Source organism: Lissotriton helveticus, chromosome 10 (assembly GCF_964261635.1).
Source record: "Lissotriton helveticus chromosome 10, aLisHel1.1, whole genome shotgun sequence".
In the NCBI taxonomy this organism is placed as follows: Eukaryota; Metazoa; Chordata; class Amphibia; order Caudata; family Salamandridae; genus Lissotriton; species Lissotriton helveticus.
This window is the reverse complement of record NC_136071.1, coordinates 443,802,622-443,825,408: the sequence shown is the minus strand read 5'-3', so window position 1 is coordinate 443,825,408 and position 22,787 is coordinate 443,802,622. Positions and strand designations below refer to the sequence as shown.

At 46.3% G+C, this 22,787-nt stretch overlaps 1 protein-coding gene across 1 annotated transcript in view; it reads left to right on the top strand.

Annotated features, from left to right (window-relative positions):
• CRAMP1 (cramped chromatin regulator 1) overlaps positions 1-22,787 on the top strand; it is a 1,037,800-nt gene that overhangs the window by 824,325 nt on the left and 190,688 nt on the right. The window contains exon 18 of the mRNA XM_078662937.1: positions 20,227-20,458. Within this exon, the coding sequence (XP_078519063.1) occupies positions 20,227-20,458 (232 nt within the window). The remainder of the gene's footprint in view (positions 1-20,226; positions 20,459-22,787) is intronic.

Here is a 22,787-nt window from a genome sequence, read left to right as displayed (position 1 = left end):
AGCCTGGGAGACCCACTTTGGGTCACTATACTCCCACAGGGACAGTGGCACTGTTAACATTATCACCATCAGCACGGCACCCGAGTCCCAACTAGAGGGGGAAATGGAGATTACCAGCTCGGAAATGAGGAACGCCATTAACAAGCTACACTGTAATAAAGTCCCAGGTTTAGACAAACTGCCGGGGGATCTTTTCCGCAAAGAACCCATAATATAGGTTCCGTACTTGTGTGCTTTATTTAATGCAGTACTGAAGGGTTCGAACCCCCCCCCCCCCCCCGATACTTGGCGTGGGGCTGAGATTGTCCCCATATTAAAAAAAGGTTGCCCCCTCACTCCCTCCAACTATAGGCCGATTAGTTTAATCGACATATCTCAAAAACTCTTTGGCCGGGTGCTCCTGGACCGCCTCCAGGGTTTGCTCGAAGAAGAGCAAGTATTAAGTCCTTACCAAGCCGGCTTCAGATCAAAAATGTAATCCGTTGACCAGATATTTAGATTACAACTACTCTTTTGGAAAACGGTCAGTATTGAGGTGGCAGCCTCTATCTAATATTTGTTGATCTGAAGTCGTTCTATGACCTTGTACCCAGAGAAAAACTCTGGAGGTTGTTGAGTGACCTAGGGATTGCCCCATACCTCCTAAATGCCATTAAGAGGCTACACCTTGACAATTTTGCACAGGTGCGCTGTGGAAGGCACGGGGAACTCACTTCCCTTTTCCCTGTCCAAAAGGGGGTACGCCAGGAATGTGTTTTAGCCCCTACTTTATTTTGTCTTTTTATCAATGATTTAATCAACCATCTTACATTAATTAAGGACAATGATGCTCCAAAGTTAGCCTCAGGGAAGGTCCCTGCGCTGATGTTCGCAGGCGATACTCTGCTACTCTCAAAATCGCCTATGGGCATTCAGCGCATTTTAGACGGTTTTGAAATTTTTTGCAAGGCAAGAGGGCTGGAGAATCAACCTAGCCAAAACGAAATACATGGTCTTCAACCCTTTCCACTCAACCCGGTCAAATCCTTCCCTACATGGTATTCCCCTAGAAAGAGTTAAGGTATTTGATTACCTGGGAGTTACCTTGGCAGAGCATTTCGAATGGGGTCCACAGTTGGACAAAGCAAGGCTTAGATTAACACAGACAGTGGGTGGCATAATGAAGTTGCATAGATCTTCAGTTTTCAAACCAGCCGCCCCGGTGGTGGAAATCTATAAAGCCCAAGCGAGGGGTGCTACACTTAATCCGGTGGAGCTCTGGGGGCATTGTCCCACTGGCAATCTGACAAAGGCGGAGAATAACTTAGTGCACCAGTTATTAGGCTTACCCCACAGCACCCCCCTAATTCCCCTTCGCATGGACCTCAGAATGCGGTCGCTTGATAAAGAATTTGCCCTGAGACCCCTAACTTTTTGGCGGATGATGTGGGTGACTCCAGAGCTGTCGGTCTTTAGGGCTGAACTGTCTGAGTTTTTACCCATTTGCACCATAAAGAAAATCCCATGGCTCTGGCACATAAGGGACCTCGCCCTCGAGCTGGGCAAGCCAAATCTCTGGAGTACGCCAGAGACATCGTGTGCTAAGCTTTCCAGGCTGGACCTAGTTAATTCCTACAGAGTAGCCAAGCTAAAGTCCATCCGAGAAAGCTCCCTAAGTGGTCGTTTAACTGCAGAATTCCTAGTGGTAAAGGATGTATACAGCAGGGAAACCTTCTTAGATTTTGTTCAACCCCCACTGGCTAGGAAACTATATATGCAACTGAGACTGGGGACCCTCCCACTGGCGGCATATACCAACAAATGGGCGAGAGACAATACGGCTGAATGTCCTGCATGTAATTACAAGGCGGAGTCCGAATTACATTTTTTGCTCCTCTGCCCTGCCTATCGGTTGCAGCGCAAGCGTTGGTTAATCCAACTACTCAAGAATTTAGGGTTTGTGTGCTCCAATAGAGGCTTACAGAGTTTTAAAGTATGACACTCATCCACCAATTGTCTTCGGTGTATCGCATTTCCTAAATTATATGTGGCATACTACCCGGGCCTACCTGAAGTAGATCCTAGGGGGTTGAAGACTTGTACGAACCGGCGAAGGGCGAGCATGTCCATATCCAGGCCCTACGCCTTGCATCGCTGTCCTTTTTTAGCATAACATTTTAGCATAATGGTTGGTTGTTTTTAACAATTCTTTTTATATGGCTTGTTGTATTTTAATATCCCTATGTTATAACATACATTTTCCCATCCCTGCTGTACCTATGGAGTGTGCGCTTTGTCTTTCCAATTGTGGGTTCACCATTATACATGAAGATTTTTGTTAATAGTCAGTGTTTTTTAAACCAGATGTGTATACTGTTTGTTCTATTTGATGCACTTTAATGGCCAAGGAGGCCGAAATAAAGTATTAATGATTGTAAACAAACTACAGCTGTTATTTTGATCGATTACTGATTCTCTTTCTTACATGGAGAGTCACATCGCCCATTGGGCAGCATATACAAGCTTGTTAACATAGTGAGAGTGATATATTGCTGCAGTGGGACACATACAGGATGAAAACTTCAGGAGTTTGGCAATACAATACCACATATCCCTGCAAGCCTGCTGGTACCCCATCCTTGCAGTCCATGGATACTATTACTCTGAACATGTAGTCATGGGTCGTCCACTGCAGCAAAACATAGCCAATTTGTAAATGGGGACCATATGTCCTTTGGGCGAGACTGTGTTGGTAGAAGTTCCCAATAGCAGGTTAATTGGTCTCTGCAATATGTAACGTCTTTTACTCAAGATTTTACAGTGGGGGGGGGGGGGCGGCACCCCAATGCAGGGCCACCTGTCCTTTTGCCTACAGCAGTAGCATTGCAGTGAGTCGCCTCCCCGATGGTGGAGCACCCTGAACATACCCCAACAGCGCCACCAGTGGGGTGTCAGGCAAGTCCTGTCCAGTGATATTCTTGGTGTGATGCAGTATTTCCGACCAGAAGGTAGCTATTGACCGGCACTGCCATGCTAGGTGTAAAAAAGTGGCTTTGGGGGGACCCACACCGCCAGCAGCATGAGTCTGCCCTCAAACCCATTCGCTGTGGTTGTGTCGGAGTGCGGTAAAGGCGATGTATGTATTTAAAGTGGATGAGCTTCAAGCCGTAATTAGGAGAGAGTTGTTCCATTTGCCTGCAGCAGATGTCCCTTTGGTCATCTGTGAGCTCATCCCCTATGTCCACCTCCCATGCCCTGCGTGATTGTGTCACGATAATTGGGAATATTTTTTGTGTGCTAGTATAAATACTAGTCACCAGCTTTCATCCCAAATCCACTGTTATAGTGTTTTCTAATGCCGTAAGTGGCGGAGGTGCGCCTGGGAAGAAACTGAACTTACTTCTGCACGTATCTAGTAGTATAAGAGCATAGCAAGTGCTGTGGGAGGTGTTGAGCTGCACATTTGTTGGAGCGTTAGGAAGGTTTCCCCTGGGAACAAGTCGTTGCCTACAAGGAGTTTGTGCGAATGTGTGGGCGCCCTTGCCCTGCTATCCATGAGTGGCGGAAAAAAGCTGATTATTTGCTAGTGGAATTGATGGAGCATATAGTGTGTCTATACCTGCCCGTCTGCTGAGCCCTTCTCAGGCCCAACGCATAGTTTCAATGATTACAATTTCCTGCCTCGGACCTTTATATTGCTGTATACAAGGGGTGGAGTGCCACCATGTCTGTTTCAATTGCCACGTGCGGTTTGAACGGCACAAGATGCAACCAAAACTGTAGGAATTGAGCCTGTGCACTATATGCATAAAGAGCAAAGTCAGGAGCACCGAGCCTCCCCTCCCCTTGTGCCAATGGCAAAGTAAGTGTCTCCCAAGATATTTGGGGCTGTCTCCCTGCCCACACCAGTTCGATCATTAATGATCTATTTCGATTAAAAAATTGTGTTGTGAGGGGCATTGGAATGTTCACGAACAAGTATAATAGTTGTGGCAGGATGATAATTTTTGTTATGGCAATGCAGCCCGCTAGGAACTGAGGCAATGTTTTCCATCTCTTAACCCTCTCTTTTCCATGCAGTCCACTACTTTGCTGTAGTTGGCTGTCCTGATCGCGTGCAGGTTCCTACTTATCCAGACGCCCTAGTACCGCGTTGGACCGACCATCCATGCCATTGAATGTTCAGTATCAAAGGCATATGTACCCGATGTTAGTGGAATAATGGTGAATTTCCCCCAATTTATCTCTATCCCCGACAAGCCCCCGTATCGCACTAGTTCCCTCATCATAGGTGCAAAATTTGCCCCGGGATTTGTCATGTAACGGGTGATGTCATCTACATAGATTGGCACAGTCAAGCCCCTGGTTGTGAACCCTATCCCACGGTTTGCGTGGTGTTGCCTGAGTCTAGCTGCCACCTGCTCTGTCACTATCGCAAATAGGGTTGACAGAGGGCACCCCTGACAAGTTCTTCTTGTGATGGTTATAGGCTCTGAGATTAGCCTGTTTACTTTAATTCTGGCCGTGGGCAGTGTGTATAAAAGCTGGACCTGCTGAATAAAGAAGGAGCTTGTCGTCACGCAATGAAAAGTACCCAGCCAAACGTTTATGGGCGAAAGGATTGTTTTATTCGTGGTTAACCCTTTTAGTCAGGATAGCTTCACAGTGTATATAAAATGATATAGTATAAATGAAAAGGTTGAAGCTTGAGGTAGTTTGTGAGATCTTCTTGCTCGCATCTTTTCCTCTTTACCGTTGCTTCTTCTCCCTCCGGGAGTCAACCAGCTTCTTTTTCTTTGTTTGTTTGCCCTCTGTAAAGAAATAATGTGCTATCAGTGGCTGTGCTCCTTACTTGATGCCGTCACAACACCCAGGTGCTTAGTGGGCTTGGGCTGTGTCTACAGTTTTAGCGTGCAGTCTTTTCCATTACCTTTGCGGGTCAAGGGGGACTTGGACTTCCCAAGGTTTTCCCTCCCACCGCTGCCAAAAGAAATACTGAAGGATCTGCACTTGCCTGAAGCCATGGCCCTCCGGGGTCGTAGCAGGTGTTGTCTGGGCCTTCTCTGCCTCGCCCGAGCACCTTGGAGCTGGTCCGTCTTCTTCCTGTCCTAGACGTTGTCCCTCGTAGCCGGGCACCAGCAACGCGTCTCCCTCCTCCTCCTCTGCGTTTTCCTCCGTGTCCTTTTCTTCCCGTCTGTTTGCGCCCACCCAGCTCCGTTCCTGATTGGTCTGGAGTCGGGCGTCCTCGTGACGTAGGCCCCAACCACTAGACCTCTCAGTCCATCCCTCGATGGACAAGACGGCGCGGCCACTACCGGGTCCTCGTGTGTCCGCGATGTCGGATCACAGAGCTGAATCCCAATCTCCGGAGAAGGGCAAACAAAAACTTCCACTCCAGAGAGTCAAAAGCCTTTGTGGCATCGAGTAGTGCTGCTATCGCGGAGACATGAGGGGCAAGGTAATGTAATAGGTGAAAATTGTCCTCAAATTATGTGAGGTGGAACGAACCGACACGAATTCTGATTGGTCCGGCCAGACAATCAATGGAAGTAGCGACTGCATTTTTTTAGCCAGTAATTTAGAAAAGATCTTCGCATCTAGGTTTATTAGTGAGAGTGGTCGATACGAGTAGCATCTCGAGGGGTTCTTTGTCAGGTTTTAGCAATGTTATAATTATGGCCTTGTGCATGGACTTCGGTAAAACCACAGTTTGTGAAGCTTCTTGGTAGACCGCTAGTAAATGAGGGGCCATTAGCTCTGAATATTCTTTATAGAATTTGGTGCCTTGTCAGCCGGTAAGCTGTGAATTACTTTCCTTACATCCTCTACTGTGAATGGGACTTCCAGATAGTCCTGATCTGCCCTACTTAGCCCTAAAAGTTCTATTGAATCAAAATATTAAAAGCTGGTAGGGTTCCGATGGGTCTGCCTGGGTAGTGTATTACTGTGAAAAAAAAATGTGCATTGTGTCTAAAATCTCTGATGGTAAGCGTGTCGTCACAGCTGTGGGTGTGGAAAGTTCGGTTATCCCTGGCCTATCACCCTCCCCATACCGACGTGCCAATGTGAACTTATGCAAAAATCTGGTCTCTCTTTCCTCCTCTTCCTGAAAGGCAGTGAGTTTGCCCCGGATTTGTCCTAGCGTCGAAGACGCAGGGGAGTGAAAGTACTGCAATTCCAAAGTGCGGATTTCCGCCTCCAATCTGGTCAAACTACCGTGGATGTCTTGGAGTACTCCTAATTGTAAGGCTATGCAGGATCCCCGAATCACCACCTTAAAGGCCTCCCATATCATCCCTATGGAGTCAACCGTACCCATATTGTGTTCAAAGTATTCTGTGATGTGCTTCATGATCTCTTCCCTAAACACTGAATTAAGCAGCGCGTTTGTGGGAAGTCGCCAAGTGAATGCCTGAATAGAAGGTTTGGGTACTGAGAATTTGATCATTACGTGAGCGTGATCAGACAGCATGTGGGGGCGGTGTATGACCTCTGTAGCCCAGGAGTGTAAGTCTTTAGAAATCAACCAGAAATCTAGCCGGGACCAGGCCAGGTGTTGCGTTATACATGTACTTCGCGGGCTGTGGGGTGTAATATGCTCCATGTGTCCACCAATTGATGATCCTGCATTATTCCCTTCAGTGCACAGCTGCCTGCGGGTGGTGCATGCAAGAGGAGCCAGTTCTATCTGCAGTGGGCGACAACACAACATTAAATGTCCGCCTCCCCACAATATTGCTGCTTCCCCCATTGTCTTTACCATCTGCCAAACATGATTGAAAAATTCAGGGTTATCAGTGTTATGAGTATAGGTATTAATGAAAATGATCTGTTGGTCATAGATTACACCCCGTAAGACTATGAAGCGACCCTCAGGGTCCATAACTTCTATCTGCTTTTTCCAGGGCATCCCTTTTTTATCAGAATTGCCACCCGCGAGTGTAGCTTGAATAATTGGACATATATATACCCCCCCCCCCCCCCCCCCCCAATCTATCTGAAGCTAGCCTGGCGCGGGAGGCACCTTTCAAGTGCGTTTCCTGTAATAGGTATATATCTACATCTTGTCTCCTTAAATAGGACTACACCATTCTGGACTTCCTATGGTCATTCAGACCTTGCACATTCCAAGTAATACATTTTAATAATTACATTTATGTCTGTGGGACACAAACATAGGGATCTGTGCGTAGGTTGTAGGCGCACAGTACTGCCTATGCCGAATCTCGCTGTGGCCTGATCGCTAAGAGTACTTCATGCCTTTTACTCCACTCTTGTGCATTATAGGGACCCTTCCATGTGCCTGAACGTAATGAGGTAAAGAGTGGGACACACTGCGGTAGCAAACTGTAAACAGTAACAATCCTCCCCCTGCCACACCAACCCCCCAAATAGGTTGTGTTTTCAAACCCATTTAACTACCCTGAATATGATAAACGCCCTGTATACCTTAGGGCAGTTAGTTGGGAATTATCCCTGAGGAGGGTGTGAGGTCGCCGGCATACACCCCTGTTAAAAGCGACAGGGTGGCCAAGCTCATATTTTAGCCCAGTAATTACATGTAGGAATGTGCAATATATAATTTAAACTGGGACCTAACTACCTTTGAAAGGAAACAATATTCACCAGCCACATATGGAAGGGTTCTACCTCCTGTCAATATCATCTTGTGAAACCCCTTACAAACTATTAACAACTTAAAAGCTACAAAAATGGACATATCTCTTGGCCATTAAACAGTACACATTACTCTTCAATCATTGTCACTTAGATGTCCTCCTGTTGATGATTCCTTCTCTCCACGCGTACTTTGATGTTTTTGAGCCGCTTGCTTTCCATACTTAAGCACTGTACCAGTATCACTGAATATTACAGCCGTACTTCCGGTTGGCATGGTTTAACAATGCATATTTTGTGCCGATTTACTGCAAAAAAATGTGGGCTGGGGCAAACTCCCGGCACGCCGCCTGGACAGCTTGAGTGAAATCTGGAAATAAGGCAATGGAACTGCCCTGATGTTGGGTTGCTCCCTATTCACGGGCCATTTTGAGAACGGTGTCTTTATCTCTGTAGTTCAAAAGGCGAGCAAGAATGGGGCGAAGTTGAGCTCCAGGAGGCTGTCTGGGGCCCAGTGTTCAATGGGCACGTTTAACCAGGAACATGTATGATAGATCCCTACCAAAGAGTTCTTTCAGCATGGTCTCAACATATTTCTCCATGTTCGTAATGTTTGTTGACTTTGGTATACCTATGATGCACACATTGTTTCTCCTCGACCTCGCTTCACGGTCTTCATTCTTTGCTCTAATTAAGTTGAGGACCTTATCCATGCGGAAGAATTGTTTGTGCGTTTCGGTCTGGCGGTCATCAGTGTCGGAAACTCTGGTTTCCAGTGTGTCTATTTTCGCCTCTTGTTTATCCACCTGTTGGGTTATTTGGTCCATCCTTAACGCCATGGAATCCAGTTTTACGTCAATTGCCTGCAAAGTGACCTTTACTTCGCGCAACATGGATCTGTTGTCGTCCTCCTGGTCAGAGTCCATTTGCGTTTCCGGCACTACATTTGAAGGCTTGGGCCTGCCTCCCTGCTGTCTTGTCGACCTTTTTTCAAAGGTTAATTTCGGCGGCCTGATGTCAGATTTCCCCATAGCTTCTTATTCTTAACACAAATCCAGCCCAGCACAGCTTCCGTATCCCCCAAGCAGATTGAGCACCTGCCAGTGCACTCCAACCCCACAGCGTGACTCTGGCGGAAAGTGGCTGTGCCGAACACGCTCCACCAATTGATCAGCGCAGGTCCCAGATTGTACCCACAGCGCTATGTCAACACGCACCTGGGTAGTTCAAGCTCCCTTCAGTCACGTGGCCAGTTGGAGCGATGCACTCTTCTTACACGCTGGTTCCAATGCTAACCACTGCCTTGCCTTCAGTTCCATCCCTTTCATAGGCCTGTTGGTGGTGGGAGATATTACAGCTAGCTCTCCACTTGCACCATTACTCGTTGTGTGACTCTAGCTGTACTTATGGCTCTGTGCATTGTGCTTCTTTTCCCAGCTTGTGCTTGCGCAGGGTTTATTGCCGCTTTATCTCACTATAAACCTTGCTGCCTGCTGAGGACGGACAGTTTTCAGATAATATGAGCTCGGCCGGCAGAGTCCCTTCACGCAATGGCCATTTTGCAGCTCGGATCGGCCACGCACCCTCTGCAACTTAACACCTTTGTACGTTGAGACGGAGCAGTAACAGCCAAGTTCCTTTGATTTACCACCTGAGGGACTGGATGTCATTCTTTCACCAAGATGTCCTCAACAAAACGCTGGATGCTGAGAGAAGTTTGTGGTCTGGAGTTGGACCTACCATCTTTATCCTCTGCAGCCATACTTTCTAATGTATTGTTGTTTTTTATCATTGGCTAGGCCTTGTTTTGCAGTAGTCCCAGTAAGGGTTAGATGTTGTCCATCTTAGCTTATTTATGTTTTCCACATTAGCCTTCTGTGTTAAAGTCACCTGTTGTGATGCATTTTCTGAATGGTATAACTCATGTTTGTTTTGAAACTTTATCTTGCCACAGTAGGGCCTTAGTTTGACCCTTAGATTCCTAATTTGCAGTCCATTTGAGCTGCTTCATAATTGTTCCATATGGCTCCTGACAATCAAAACTGTAATTCTTATCATGATCACTTCTACGCGCTGCATGAGCGAACTGCATGCATTGTATGTGCAACCTCCCTACACCTGTTACTTTCCATGCAAAATTGGTGCTGAGGACTCCAGCTGCCTTCCATCCAAAATTGGTGTTGACCTTTCATGTCGGACAGTCCATTACCCTCTTGGTAAACTTCACTTTACCACAACCTTCAAAAGAAGAGGAGAGGCTTTATCGGCCTTACAGTAAAAAAAAATTTGAGCTTTTATATTGACAATACTAGAGACTGCCGCGTTGACGACTAGCTCTTTATTTGACCCCCTATGGGCCAAGAAAGACAGGGTGGTATTGAAGAGGACAAATCAAGGTAGCTAGTCTCTTGTATGAAGATCTGCTTTGCAAAGGCCAGAAAGAATTCCCCCTCATGACCTGCATGCCCATTCCACCACGGACAAAGCTTCATCAACTGCATTGGCAAGGGGGCATATGTCAGGCTCCAAGAGGGCATTTGTGCATACTTATTACTGTTTCTGCAGACAGGGCTATTTTTCCTACTCGGTCCTGCAAGGCTAACTTTAGTCCACTCAAACCCTCGACTTTTGGAAGTTATTATTATGGTATTGTTTCTTAAGTGGGAATCTGCTATTAGAGGTATCCATTCAGAAGAGCAAGCTTCTCTCCTTTGGTAACACTCTTTCAGGTGGACACCATCTAATGTCTTATTCCTCATCACAAATCGTTTATAATAATCCTTGTCTGAGGGCACAGAAGGAGAAAGGGTAAGAAATTGATGTCCGCGTGCACGGGTGCCACCTGTATGTGACCCCGGTCTGTCCCTTCCAGGACAGTACGAGATCAGCACACTGCCCATCTGTTGGTGCGCAGGAGTTGTTGTGAGAGAATTATCTGAATCTAGTCTGGCACCTGGGACATTCTAAAAGTGAGGAATCCGGAATTTGAAAGTGTATTCACCAGAAAAGGCATTTTTTAAGGTAAGTAACTTGTGCTATGTGAAATTTCAGCCAGACCTCATCATCCATCAGTCTGCTGTTGTCATTCACATTTTCTTCCAATTACTAAAGCGTATGGCGTGGAAAAGTGGGTCAGCCACTGGCCAACTTCACTATGAGGTATGACATTCTTTCATTTTGCAAGAAGCACATTCGCACAGTAAGTTGGTTCTTCTAGTGCTCAGTCTAGTAAGACAATGTGGGCTTTTTGAGACAAAAAATATTTTGATTTTATCCTATGTTAGTTTTTATTAATGTCTGGGGCCCAGCAGCTACCCAACAGTACAGTTTTACAAAAGCCATGACAAACCAAAATATGCATTAACAAAGCCAAAAGGTTGGCGAACAGCGCCTTACATATTGGCTTTACCCATTGTTACATCTGTAATGGGTTTTTGATCATTTTGCTGTGTATTTAGTTTTAAAAATGCAAAACCTGTAAAGCAAAAAGGTAGTCTAGGATTTCAATGTTCATGAATATAATGAAGAGACCTTTGACAGAGAATTAGTGTTATAAGTAAGTAACTGTTCGAGGCATATGAGCTTCAGATTCTACACTTTGCATTAGATCGCCACCTGGTGTTTGGCTCAGATGATTGCATGTTGTAGTCGTCTTGGAAGAAGTCTTTGTAGTCACGAGATAGGTGACTCCTCCCTTGGACGATAGTGCGCATGGGCATCGGCTCCATCCTTAGATTGTTTGTACCCGCCACTGGGTTCGGATGTAAATTTTCCGCTCCAGTTCGAAATCTATCTTTAATGGTAGTTTGATGCGAAAAAACTTTACAAACAACTTTCGATACCAACAAACATCGACTCGTCTTCATCTGTTTAATTCCGGTCGTCGACGCAGGCCGTTGGGCCTATCCACGCCGTGAGGCCTACAACTCATGGAAAGGACGCCTTTCAAGACATGCCCCGAGTGTGGAGCAAAGTTCCCACACAGTGACCATCACGAGGTCTGTAACCTTTGCTTATCGCCAGAACACGACGAGTCAAGCTGTACAGCCTGGGCATCCTTTCGATCAACAAAGACGATTCGAGATCGGAGGGCCCGTCGACACGACATGCCGAGATTGGCTCCGAAACTGGTGTATATCTTTGCCGAAGAAGCTCCGCTCGTTCCAGAAGAAGATTCAGACGATCTCCAAATCGTATCCGGGGCAGACGACTCCATACCATCGGGTCAACGCGTGAGTACTACTGCCCCTGCCTCATACCAAGCACCTAAATCGAAGGCAAAGGTCAACACTCCGCCTCCGGGGCCCAGTCACGACCGAAAAAACACTTTGAAAGCCCCGCCATTGAGCCCGGCTCCGAAGAAAATACTCAAGCCTTCCGGTAGCTCGATACCGAGCAAACCGCACGTGCCGATCCCACCAGCCCCCTCGGCACCGAAACCGAAAGAAGCCCCGGTTCCGAAACCGTTGTCTTCTAAGGACAGAACTATGAAGCCTGCTTCCGAAGCCGACGAAAACAGCTTCCACTCTGAAGTCAATATCTTCGGTACCAAAACCTACAAGGCCTGATTCCGATGCACTCAAGCCCTCGAAACAGCCGTTGACTCCGAAGAGAATACCTTTGGTGCCAAAAACTACATCAAAGGACCCTATCACAGCTCATAAGACTAAAGACAAGCAACAACCACGCCTGGAACCGAAGAAATCAGCGCCGGCAGCGGTTCCACAAGGAGAAGACCTTTTCCAACCTGATCCTCTACAAAAGATCTACATTGATCCAAAGACTTGTCATGTATCTACTACACCACACAGGAAGAGGAAATCAGACACAGCACCTACACCTGCAGTGCCTGTCAAGAAGGAGGACTCTGCCACATCTCCTATGCACCCTTCTTCTCCGGTAATTCCTTCTCCTTCATCTCCCCTTCCTCTTAACATTTCACCTCTAAGTTCTCCTGAAAACTCTCCTCCTCATTCTTCACCACATACACCTCAAAATGATGATGAGTATAGCATAGGGGGAGGGGTAGACCCAGATGAGCCTTTTCCCTACCCTAGTGATGATCCTGACTAGGAGTACCCAAACCCACAGGATGTGCCAGATATTCCTGACCCACATTCATATCCATCCAAACCTTCTCCCCCAGAAGATAATACTGGGTTTGGACATTTACTGAATAGGGCTGCCATCTACCATGGGGTCACCATGCATTCAGATGAGGCAGAAGAAGACTTGTTATTAGATACTTTTGAACAATCACAAAAGTCTGTTCAAATTCTGCCAATGATTAAAGGGGGTCATTAAACATGCTCCAGAAGTATTTAAAGATCCTGTAGATGCTAGGATTCTAAACCCAAGAATAGAAAAGAAGTACAGGCCTGCTCCTGGGGATCCTGCCTACAATAAGGGACAACTACCCTTAGATTCCCTAGTCGTGTCAAATGCTAGAAAAAAGCAAACTCACAAACATCAGGTGAAGCACCACCCCCGATAAAGAATCTAAGGTGATCGATGCTTCAGGCAAAAGGATAGCTGCTCAGGCTAGCAATACATGGCGTATAGCTAACACACAAGCCCTCCTTGCATGATATGATAGGGTGTAGGAGAGTAGGGTCTGCAATCCTATGATCACCCAGATTTTTGCTTTTTGCTTCACTGGTTTACGACTTTCCCTGGCTGTGGGCCTGCTAATCAGACCCACAGCCTAGCTGTTCTCTCTATTCCAAATTGTACCCAGGTACTGAATTGGCACTGGGCCCTCTCTTGAGTCCCCGTACCCAGGGCAGAGGTGCACCCAGAGGTCTCCCAGGGGCTGCAGCATGTATTATGCCACCCCTGGGCTGACTAACTAGACAGACACAACTGGCTGCTTGACAGCTGGGAGCAAGGTGGTGTAATCACCCTTTGCTTTAGATATAGTATACCTATATCTAAACCTAGAATGGGCACACAGATCTCCTATCAGTCACACCTATGGCAGGCCTTAACAATCCTGGAGGCAGAGTGCTTGGAATCGTGTGAGATAGTGCTCTGGCATGAGCTGAGCCTGTCTGCGGCCTTCGGGATCTATCCCTTAGCCGTTTCCTTGATAGCGTCAGACCATATACTCTTAAGTGCCTTATAATCCTCGCGGCTATGGTAACTTTGGTCTGACATTATCTAAACATGTCGTGTAAGGTGTCATACGCTTTGGAATACTACCCCCTCGCCAGTTCTGGCGACGGGGGTAGCATTCCACCCCTCTAGAGGGAGAAGACATGTTGGTAGCTGTAACCCCGGTTAAAGTTGAACACCGCCTCAGCTCCACAAAATGGATGCTGCCACCGAGACACCAGTCTGCCCTCCTGCTGCTGGGAGTCCTTCCAGCAAGGGAGGCCTGGACAAAGGGTTTCCTGTCAGGGGCGGTGCCAGCACCATCCCAGACAGGATTTTGTGTATCCCAGGTAGGCAGGGCTGAAAGGAAGGTGACTGCAAGTGGCACCCCGGTGCTCACTGTGCATATGCCGGCTCAAACCAGTTCCTGGGGCACACCAGCCCCTGAGCTGGGGGGAGACCGGACAAAGGAGAGGGGTGTAACCACCCCCCTCCTAGTCCCACCCATAGGGCAGGACTTAGTCGCGTGCCAGCCCCTTTTCTTAGGATAAAGGCAGGAGCAGGCCCCCTTCCCAAATTAGATAATTCTGAATCTTGATGACTTTCCACGAAAGAACTGTTGAATCTTTCTGAAGACTCTCCCTTGTGGCTAAGGAGTAGCCACCCTGCACCAGCAGGCACCACCTAAGCGCTTGCGGTTTGCTGCACGTCCATCCTCCGGATCAAGACTGCCCAGCTCGACGAGACCCGGATTCCCCGCCATCTCTGACCTCTACCTGCCTCTACAGCTCAGCTGAGATTCGTGTGTGTGACGAGACCTGGGGGACCGGCCATCTTCAGAACCTGCACAACGCTTATCCAGCACGACCGTCGAGGGATCCTCGAGTGAGTGCTTTGGGGTTGAGAAGCCCTAACCCTGAGCAGCTCCAGCACCGAAGTCCAGCCTCCCAGCATCCACGAGATCTGCGTGGGGCCCTTCTGCTCTTTGCTGCTCACCGCGTTGTCCGGCTACTTGCCTGCTGGCTTGTGGCCCTCCTGACGACGAACCACGACACTTCCATCGCTGGTCTGGTTGCTCCAGACTGGCCCTAGCTCCCCTCCAACAGAGGAGCACCCCGGACCCTCCTGGTCCACTCCAGACGCCATCTTGAGTCCACCGCGTGGGCTTGCCTTTGCCAAGGCTTGTTGCTCCAATCCTGGTTTCAGCAGCGCCGACAGCAGACACCTTCGTGGGACAGCTCGCCCCTCCATCCTGGTCGCCGACAACGCCTCCTGGTCCGAGAGACTGCAGAGCCCAGCGTCGCCCACTCACCTGGTCGAGGTGACTTCATCCGGTGCCATCCTGGTGCCCATCTGATCACTGGCTAGTGATCAAGAACTGAGTCCCCTCTGCTTTCAGGTCATCTTCAACTCCGATCCAGGCTTGGATCCCATCGAACTTCATCACTGTTCGCCTGCCAGCAACTTCTTCTTTCAGGCTCCATAGACTGTAACGAGGATCCCCGACGTCTTTTGAACCCTATGCAGCCGCAGCCCCTGGGCTAGGTAACTCGAGCATTTTGGTGCTCCAACGTAGGTTCACTATCTAAGTGTCCAGATCCTTTTTCGTTTTCAGCCTACCTAGTCGGATTCGTCCGATAACACTAACTTTACGAAATCTAGCCTCCATAGTCTTCTTCCCGCATCCCGCGTGAGAGTGCACACCCTGCACCCGATCTCCCTAGGCCTCCTGCTCCTAACCTTAGGGTTCAGTAGTGTAGTCCTAGCGATCCTGAAGCCTCTGGATCTTGTTACTTACCTGCTAGTATTTCGCATTCCACTTTTGTAGTATATGGTTTTTCGTGCCCCTCGGGCATTTGTGTAAATTGTGCAACTTGAAGTATTTTCTTAAGAGTTTTGTATTGTGCTTAGCTCCCTGACACATAAAGAGTTCAGGGTAGTCTTGTTATAAATAAATATACTTTATTTTCATAACAACTTGTGTGGTGTCCTTTCACTTGGTGTTCAAGGGGTAAATGTGATGGTGAAACAGCTGGCTTAACACGCCCTCTAGAGTTTAGCCTAAAGACTGCTCTTGTCCATGCTACTAGGATAGCTGGTCTATCAGGTTGACTTACAACCAATCATCAATAAGGGTTGTTTGGTATGATACAAAGTGATCACTAGAATAGTGAGCACTATATATCAGGCCAACTTCTCACATAGGGCTCACTATGATCAGTTAGAAACACTATTACAACATCTACCTGATCAATATGAAGCGCAGGCAAACGACCTTATACAAGAAGGAAAGTTAATTTCAAATGCCTCAATCAAGTGTGCACTTTCTGTAGCAGACTCTGCATCTAGAGCTATAAACACTAATGTCCTACTTAGACGTCATGCGTGGCTACGCATTTCAGGATTTAAGCAGGAAGTGCAAACTACCATCCTAGATCAGCCTTTCAACCAACAACAACTGTTTGGACAAGAGGTAGACACAACACTTGAGAAAATGAAAAAGGACACCGATACAGCCAAATCTATGGGTGCTCTACAATCCACCCAAGCTAGAGGCTCCTTTCGTCGCTCCTTCTATTAAGGAGGCTCCAAACAAGCTGGAGCGGACATTTCAGCTTTCTTTAAATACAATAATCAAACATCCTCCAGTAAAGGATATTTTAGAGGAGGCTATAGAGGCAACAACAATAAGGAAAGAGGTTGAGGGAATAACAATAATCAAACCTCTTCCACCACAAAACAGTAAGTGACTTTCCTCTGCTCCCCCAACAGCATTCCACTCCTGTAGGTGGCAGACTAACACAGTTCCTACCTGTCTGGAATTCCATCACAACAGACAAGTGGGTAAGACAAATTATCCAGTATGGTTACTGCCTAGAGTTTACAGTTACCCTTTTATATATATCCTACCCAGACAGCGTCCAATGTCCACAGAACATCTAACGCTGCTCCAACAAGAGGTTCTCTCACTGCTGCAAAAACATGCAATGGAGCTAGTTCTGCTAAAACATCAAGGAACAGGGGTTTATTCACTCTATTTCCTAATACCCAAAAAGGACGGAACACTAAGACCAATTCTAGACCTAAGGCCTCTCAATCTGTATATACTCTCAGATAATTTTCACATGATCACTTTACAACAAGTGCTCCCATTGTTGCAACAAGGCGATTTCCTTACCACTCTAGACCTCAAGGACGCCTACTTCCACATTCCCATACATCCTTCTCACAGGAAGTATCTCAGATTTGTACTACAAGGACAACACTATCAGTTCAAAGTCCTTCCATTCTGGGTCACAACTGCACCAAGAGTGTTTACAAAGTGCCTAGCAGTAGTAGCAGCACATCTCAGAAGACAACATATCCACGTCTTCCCATACTTAGACGATTGGCTCATAAAAGCCAAGTCATTCAATCAGTGTGTCCAACACACATCGCAAACAATTCAAACACTGCACAACTTGGGGTTTACAATCAACCACACCAAGTTACATCTCCGGCCCTCTCATGTACATCAATACCTAGGGGCTACCATAAACACCAATGCAGCTCTAGCTTATCCCAGTCCAGCCAGAATACAGAGTATTCAAGCCTTAGATACAAGTTTTCAAAACCAACACACTCTCCCAGCAAGAGTGTTCATGCAATTAATAGGCATGATGGCATCTTGTATTTTTATTGTGCCATATGCAAGACTGCAAATGCGCCCATTGCAGGAATGTCTAGCACATCAGTGGAATCGGGCACAAGGACAACTAACAGACCTGGTGTTGGTCGACAGCCGCACACATCGCTCTCTGCAGTGGTGGAACACCAAAAACTTGTCCAAAGGGCGGCCGTTCCTGGAGCCAGTTCCACAGATAGTACTGACAACGGAAGCATCCCTAACAGGATGGGGAGCACACCTGTTCCACCACACAACTCAGGGAAGATGGACCGCTCAACAAAGGGTGCTTCACATCAATCACCTAGAGTTGCTGGCAATTTTCCTAGCACTAAAGTCCTTCCAAGTGCACATATGGAACAAAGCTCTCTTGATCCGGACGGACAACATGACAGCCATGTACTACATACAAAAACAAGGCGGCACACATTCCCTGCAGCTGTCCCAGCTTGCACAAAACATTTGGAGATGGGCCATTCCAAAAAGGATATATCTGCTTGCAGAACACCTTCCAGGAGTTCACAATCAGATAGCCGATCTGTTAAGTAGACAGACACAACATATTCACGAATGGGAACTACATCTGCAAGTTCTTCAACCATTCTTTCACAAGTGGGGCCAACCAGACATAGATCTGTTTGCCACACACGAAAACGCAAAATGCCCAACCCTCTGCCGCCAGGTTTCCACACCCGTTGTCCAAGGGCAATGCGATATGGATGAACTGGTCAGGCAGATTTGCGTACGCTTTTCCGCCAATCCCACTAATACCACTAGTGGTACGGAAGCTCAGACAACAGTCTCTCAAACTGATCCTGGTAGCTCCCACATGGGCAAACCCAACCGTGGTTCACCACACTGCTGGAACTTTCTCTAGTTCCTCATCAAAAGCTGTCTCTAACACCATCCATGCTAACGCAGAACCATGGAGACATCAGGCATATGGATCCAAGTCAACTGAATCCGGCGATCTGGCTCCTGAAGTCTTAGGGTTTGGTTACCTTAACCTGCCACCAGACTGTATGAATATCATTAAAGAAGCCAGAAGACCTACTACTAGAGCTTGCTATGCCGCTAAATGGAAAATATTTGCCATGTACTGCATTAATAATCAAATTGATCCTTTAGATGTTTCCATCAAAATATTATCTGTTACCTTCTCCATTTACAAAGATGTAATCTGGCATATTCATCCATACGATTACATCTTGTAGCCATTGCGGCATACCTACAAAACAGACAACATATGTCGTTGTTTAGAGTACCAGCAATAAAAGCTTTTATGGAAGTATTAAAAATAATTATTCCTCCTAGGTTACCACCCTCTCCGGTGTGGAACCTTAACATTGTTCTTACCAGGCTCATGGGCCCCCCTTTTGAACCTTTACACAAATGTGATCTGCAACTTCTCACATGGAAAACCACTTTCCTCATTGCTATTACCTCTTTTAGAAGAGTTAGTAAGATCCAAGCTTTTACTAAACAAGAACAATCCTTACAATTACACAGTAACAAAGTGGTTCTAAGGACTAATCCTAAATTCCTTTCTAAAGTAATTGCTCCTTTTCATCTAAACCAATCTGTAGAGTTACCAGTGTTTTTTCAAAACCCAGACTCTGTAGCAGAGAGAGCTCTACACACACTAGATGTCAAAAGAGCTCTTCTCTATTACATTGATAGGACCAAATCCTTTCGCAAAACAAAACAACTATTTGTAGCTTTCTCTCCACCCCATAAAGGCAGCCCCATTTCTAAATCAGGGAATTGCAAGGTGGATTGTTGAATGTATACAAATATCCTATCACAAGGCAAAACGCACATTAACAGTTCCTCCTAGAGCGCACTCCACACGCAAACTAGGAGCCTCCATGGCTTTCTTAGGGAACATTCCCCTAAAAGACATCTGCAAAGCAGCAACATGGTCTACAACACACACCTTCACTAAACACTATTGTGTTGATGTGCAAGCCAAGCAGCAAGCTGCAGTAGGCCAAGCTGTCTTTAAAACTCTATTTCAAACTACTGCAGCGGATACAGGTGACCACCGCTAGGGGAGACACTGCTGTACAATAGATGCAAAGTGTAGAATCTGCAGCTCATATGCCTCGAACGGGAAATGCTACTTACCAGTATGCATCTGTTCTTGGCATGTAAAGCTGCAGATTTCTACACGCCCTCCCGCCTCCCCGGGACCTGTAACTGTTCCAGTTTTATCTTATTTAGATATTTCTCTCTACTAACACCATCATTTCCCATCATGGCGAAAAACAATCTAAGGATGGAGCAGATGCCCATGCGCACTATCGTCCAAGGGAGGAGTCACCTATCTCGTGACTAGACTACAAAGACTATAATTTCCCATCATGGCGAAAAACAATCTAAGGATGGAGCAGATGCCCATGCGCACTATCGTTCAAGGGAGGAGTCCCCTATCTCGTGACTAGACTACAAAGACTTCTTCCAAGACGACAACAACATGCAATCATCCGAGCCCAACACAAGGTGGCGATCTAATGCAAAGTGTAGAAATCTGCAGCTCTACATGCCAAGAACAGATGCATACTGGTAAGTAGCATTTTCCTTTACTTCGTTCTAAAGTATTCATAACCTTTATTCGGGTCATTAAAGTCATCTCATCTATGATAAACTTTTTGTATAATTAATTTGCAATATTGTGTGATTGGATTAAATCAAATGATACTGTGAGAAATGCATGCTATTCACACCACAAAAATACTCTATTATATTCAGAGCAGACAATTTTTGACTTTGTCACAAAGTCAATAGAAAAAAGAGTTGTGATAGATAAGCACTGTTTGTATAGATAGTTCTTGTAGCGGCAATCTTCTATAAATTACTTTTTTGGCCTGCAGGCAGCTTCTGTTATCTCGATGTCTGAACTTTCCAAAGCCAGTCACCAAAATGGTCAATCCACTCCTCACCACCCATCACCAGTAACCAGTGCACATCTCTCTCCTCCTAATGTCTCTGCCCTGCTGGACATCTCACTTCCTGGACCTCCAGAGGATGTACTTTCACAAGGGGAACCTGCAACACACATTAGTGACTCAATCATTGAAATCGCCATCAGTTCTGGACAGTATGGTAAGTTACAAAGATGATGACATAGTAAGTAAAACTACTGTTTATTTGATATATGTTCCATCACTGTTTAGTTGAAGGTTGTAAAACTGAAATAACCAGACACATCTGCCTTGAAGATGATACAAATAGTACTTGAGATATTTTGAAGGCAGTGAGTGTACATTTCATGTAAATTTGGTAAAGCCAACTTATAATGGAAATTTTGTTTCAATATATCTTTAAATATTGTGGATGTTGGTTTGGAAACCTTTTTACTGCAGGATGACATAGTAAGCTGATAGTCATTGACAAAATGTGTTTGAGGCATGTGAGCTGTAGATCAAATGCTTTGCATACTCCTGCCATCTAGTGTTGGGTCCTTATGTTTGCAAGTTGTTTTTGTTTGAAGACTTCTTTGCAGTCACAAGGTAAGGTGACTTTCTCATTTCAGTGATAGGGCGTATGGGCATTGACTCCATTGTTAGGTTTTTTTTTTTCCGCCATCGTGTTCAGACGTGTATTCCTGTGCTCCTCGGTGCGAAATCCACTCTACCCTCAATGGTATTGTTTTCGAACGTGCTTCCTTTTTCCGCGGTTTGACACGATCATCAAGAAATCTCCATTTCGATCAGAAGATTTGCAGGCAGCCTTCCGACCTATCCGCGTCGGTTCAGCACCTTGTCGATGGAACATTCTCCATCCAAATTCTGCCCCTTATGCCACACAAAGTACCCGCTTATGGGCTTGCATCAGATGTGTAACTTATGCTTGTCTCCAGAGCACATAGAACAAGACTGCGACACATGCCGATCCTTCACACACAGGATCTCTTCGGCGAAGACTCTGAGCAAGAGGAGGTCGAAAGAATAGGCCTGAGTTTTGCCTGATTCCGAATCAGAGTTGCAGATTAACCTCCATGACGATGATGTGGCAAAGGTATAAGGGGATGTGAGTACAGAAGACATCTCCCACCCACAGTCCTTATAAAATCTAAGGCTACAGCACCACCTCTGCCTCCTGGCCAAGGTCTGCACCGAGAAGAGGTTTCTCACGCTCTGCCTTGGCACTGAAACTTTCTGACAAGCCTTCTGGCTCGGGACCAAGTCGACCAAAACCCACTTTAGAGCTGAAATCTTCAGGCTCTAGGCACAAAATTGGTTTGGAGCCAAAACCTTTGACACCGAAAACAAAGAAACATTCCTTGGAGCCAAAATCTTCAGCACCGAATGGACGTTCCAGGTCGGCTTCAAAAGCTTTTGTGCCCAAATCTAAAGAGCTGCCCGTAATGCAGCCGGATCCAAACAGAGATGTTGGACCACCTAAGTCGGATCCGAAACAAAATAAACTCTATATTAATCCTGTCACAGGACATATTCACGCTAAACCACTATCCAAGCACAAGCATCCTGATGACAACAGCCCTTATAATATTCCATTAAAAAAAAAATGTGGGTACTAGTTCATTCCATACACTACCATCTCCTCCTCCCTCTCCACCACAGCTTGATCTTTTACACATTACACCTCATCAGTCTCCTCCACCTCACCTTGATGCAGGTGATACTGATGACGATGATGCAGAGTTACCAGTAGATCCTTGGAGGGATTATACAGTTGATCGTTCACAGGGTACAGACCCAGATCTTTACTCTGCCAGGCCATCTCCACCAGATGACAATTTGTCATATCAATAGCTCATTGCTAGAGCCGCACAATACCATGGGGTGGAGCCCCATAAAGAGTCCTTAGACGAAGACTTACTCTTTGAGGCTCTAGGAACACATAAGTCCAGTCACACGCTGCCTATGTTCAAGGGTATGTTGAGTCACACAGTAGACATTTTAAAGATCCTGTACGTGCTAGAATCCTCACTCCTAGAGTAGATAAAAAATACTAATCTAGCCCAACAGATCCTATTTTCAATAAAGGTCAGTTGCCACTTGACTCTTTAGTAGTATCTGATGCTTGAAAACAAGCTAATTTTTAAGCGTCTAGGGATGCTCATCCCCAGATAAAGAGTCAAAGCTTATTGATGCTACTGGAAAATGTATAGTTGCTCAAAGAGCTAATCATTGGCGTATTGCTAATACCGATGGCCTCCTAGCAAGATACAATGGGGCCCACTGAGACGAAATGTACAATTACTACAGTTTCTCCCAGATGAGCCTAAGGCGAAAGCTCAGGATTTAGTTCAAGAAGGTAAACTAATTTCCAGCGCTTCTATTCGATGCGCTCTAGATGCGTCTAACACTACAGCTAGAGAAGTGAATACTAGCATCCTACTCCGAAGACCTGCCTGGTTATGGATTTCAGGGTTCAAACCTGAAGTCCAACGATCCATTCTCAATAT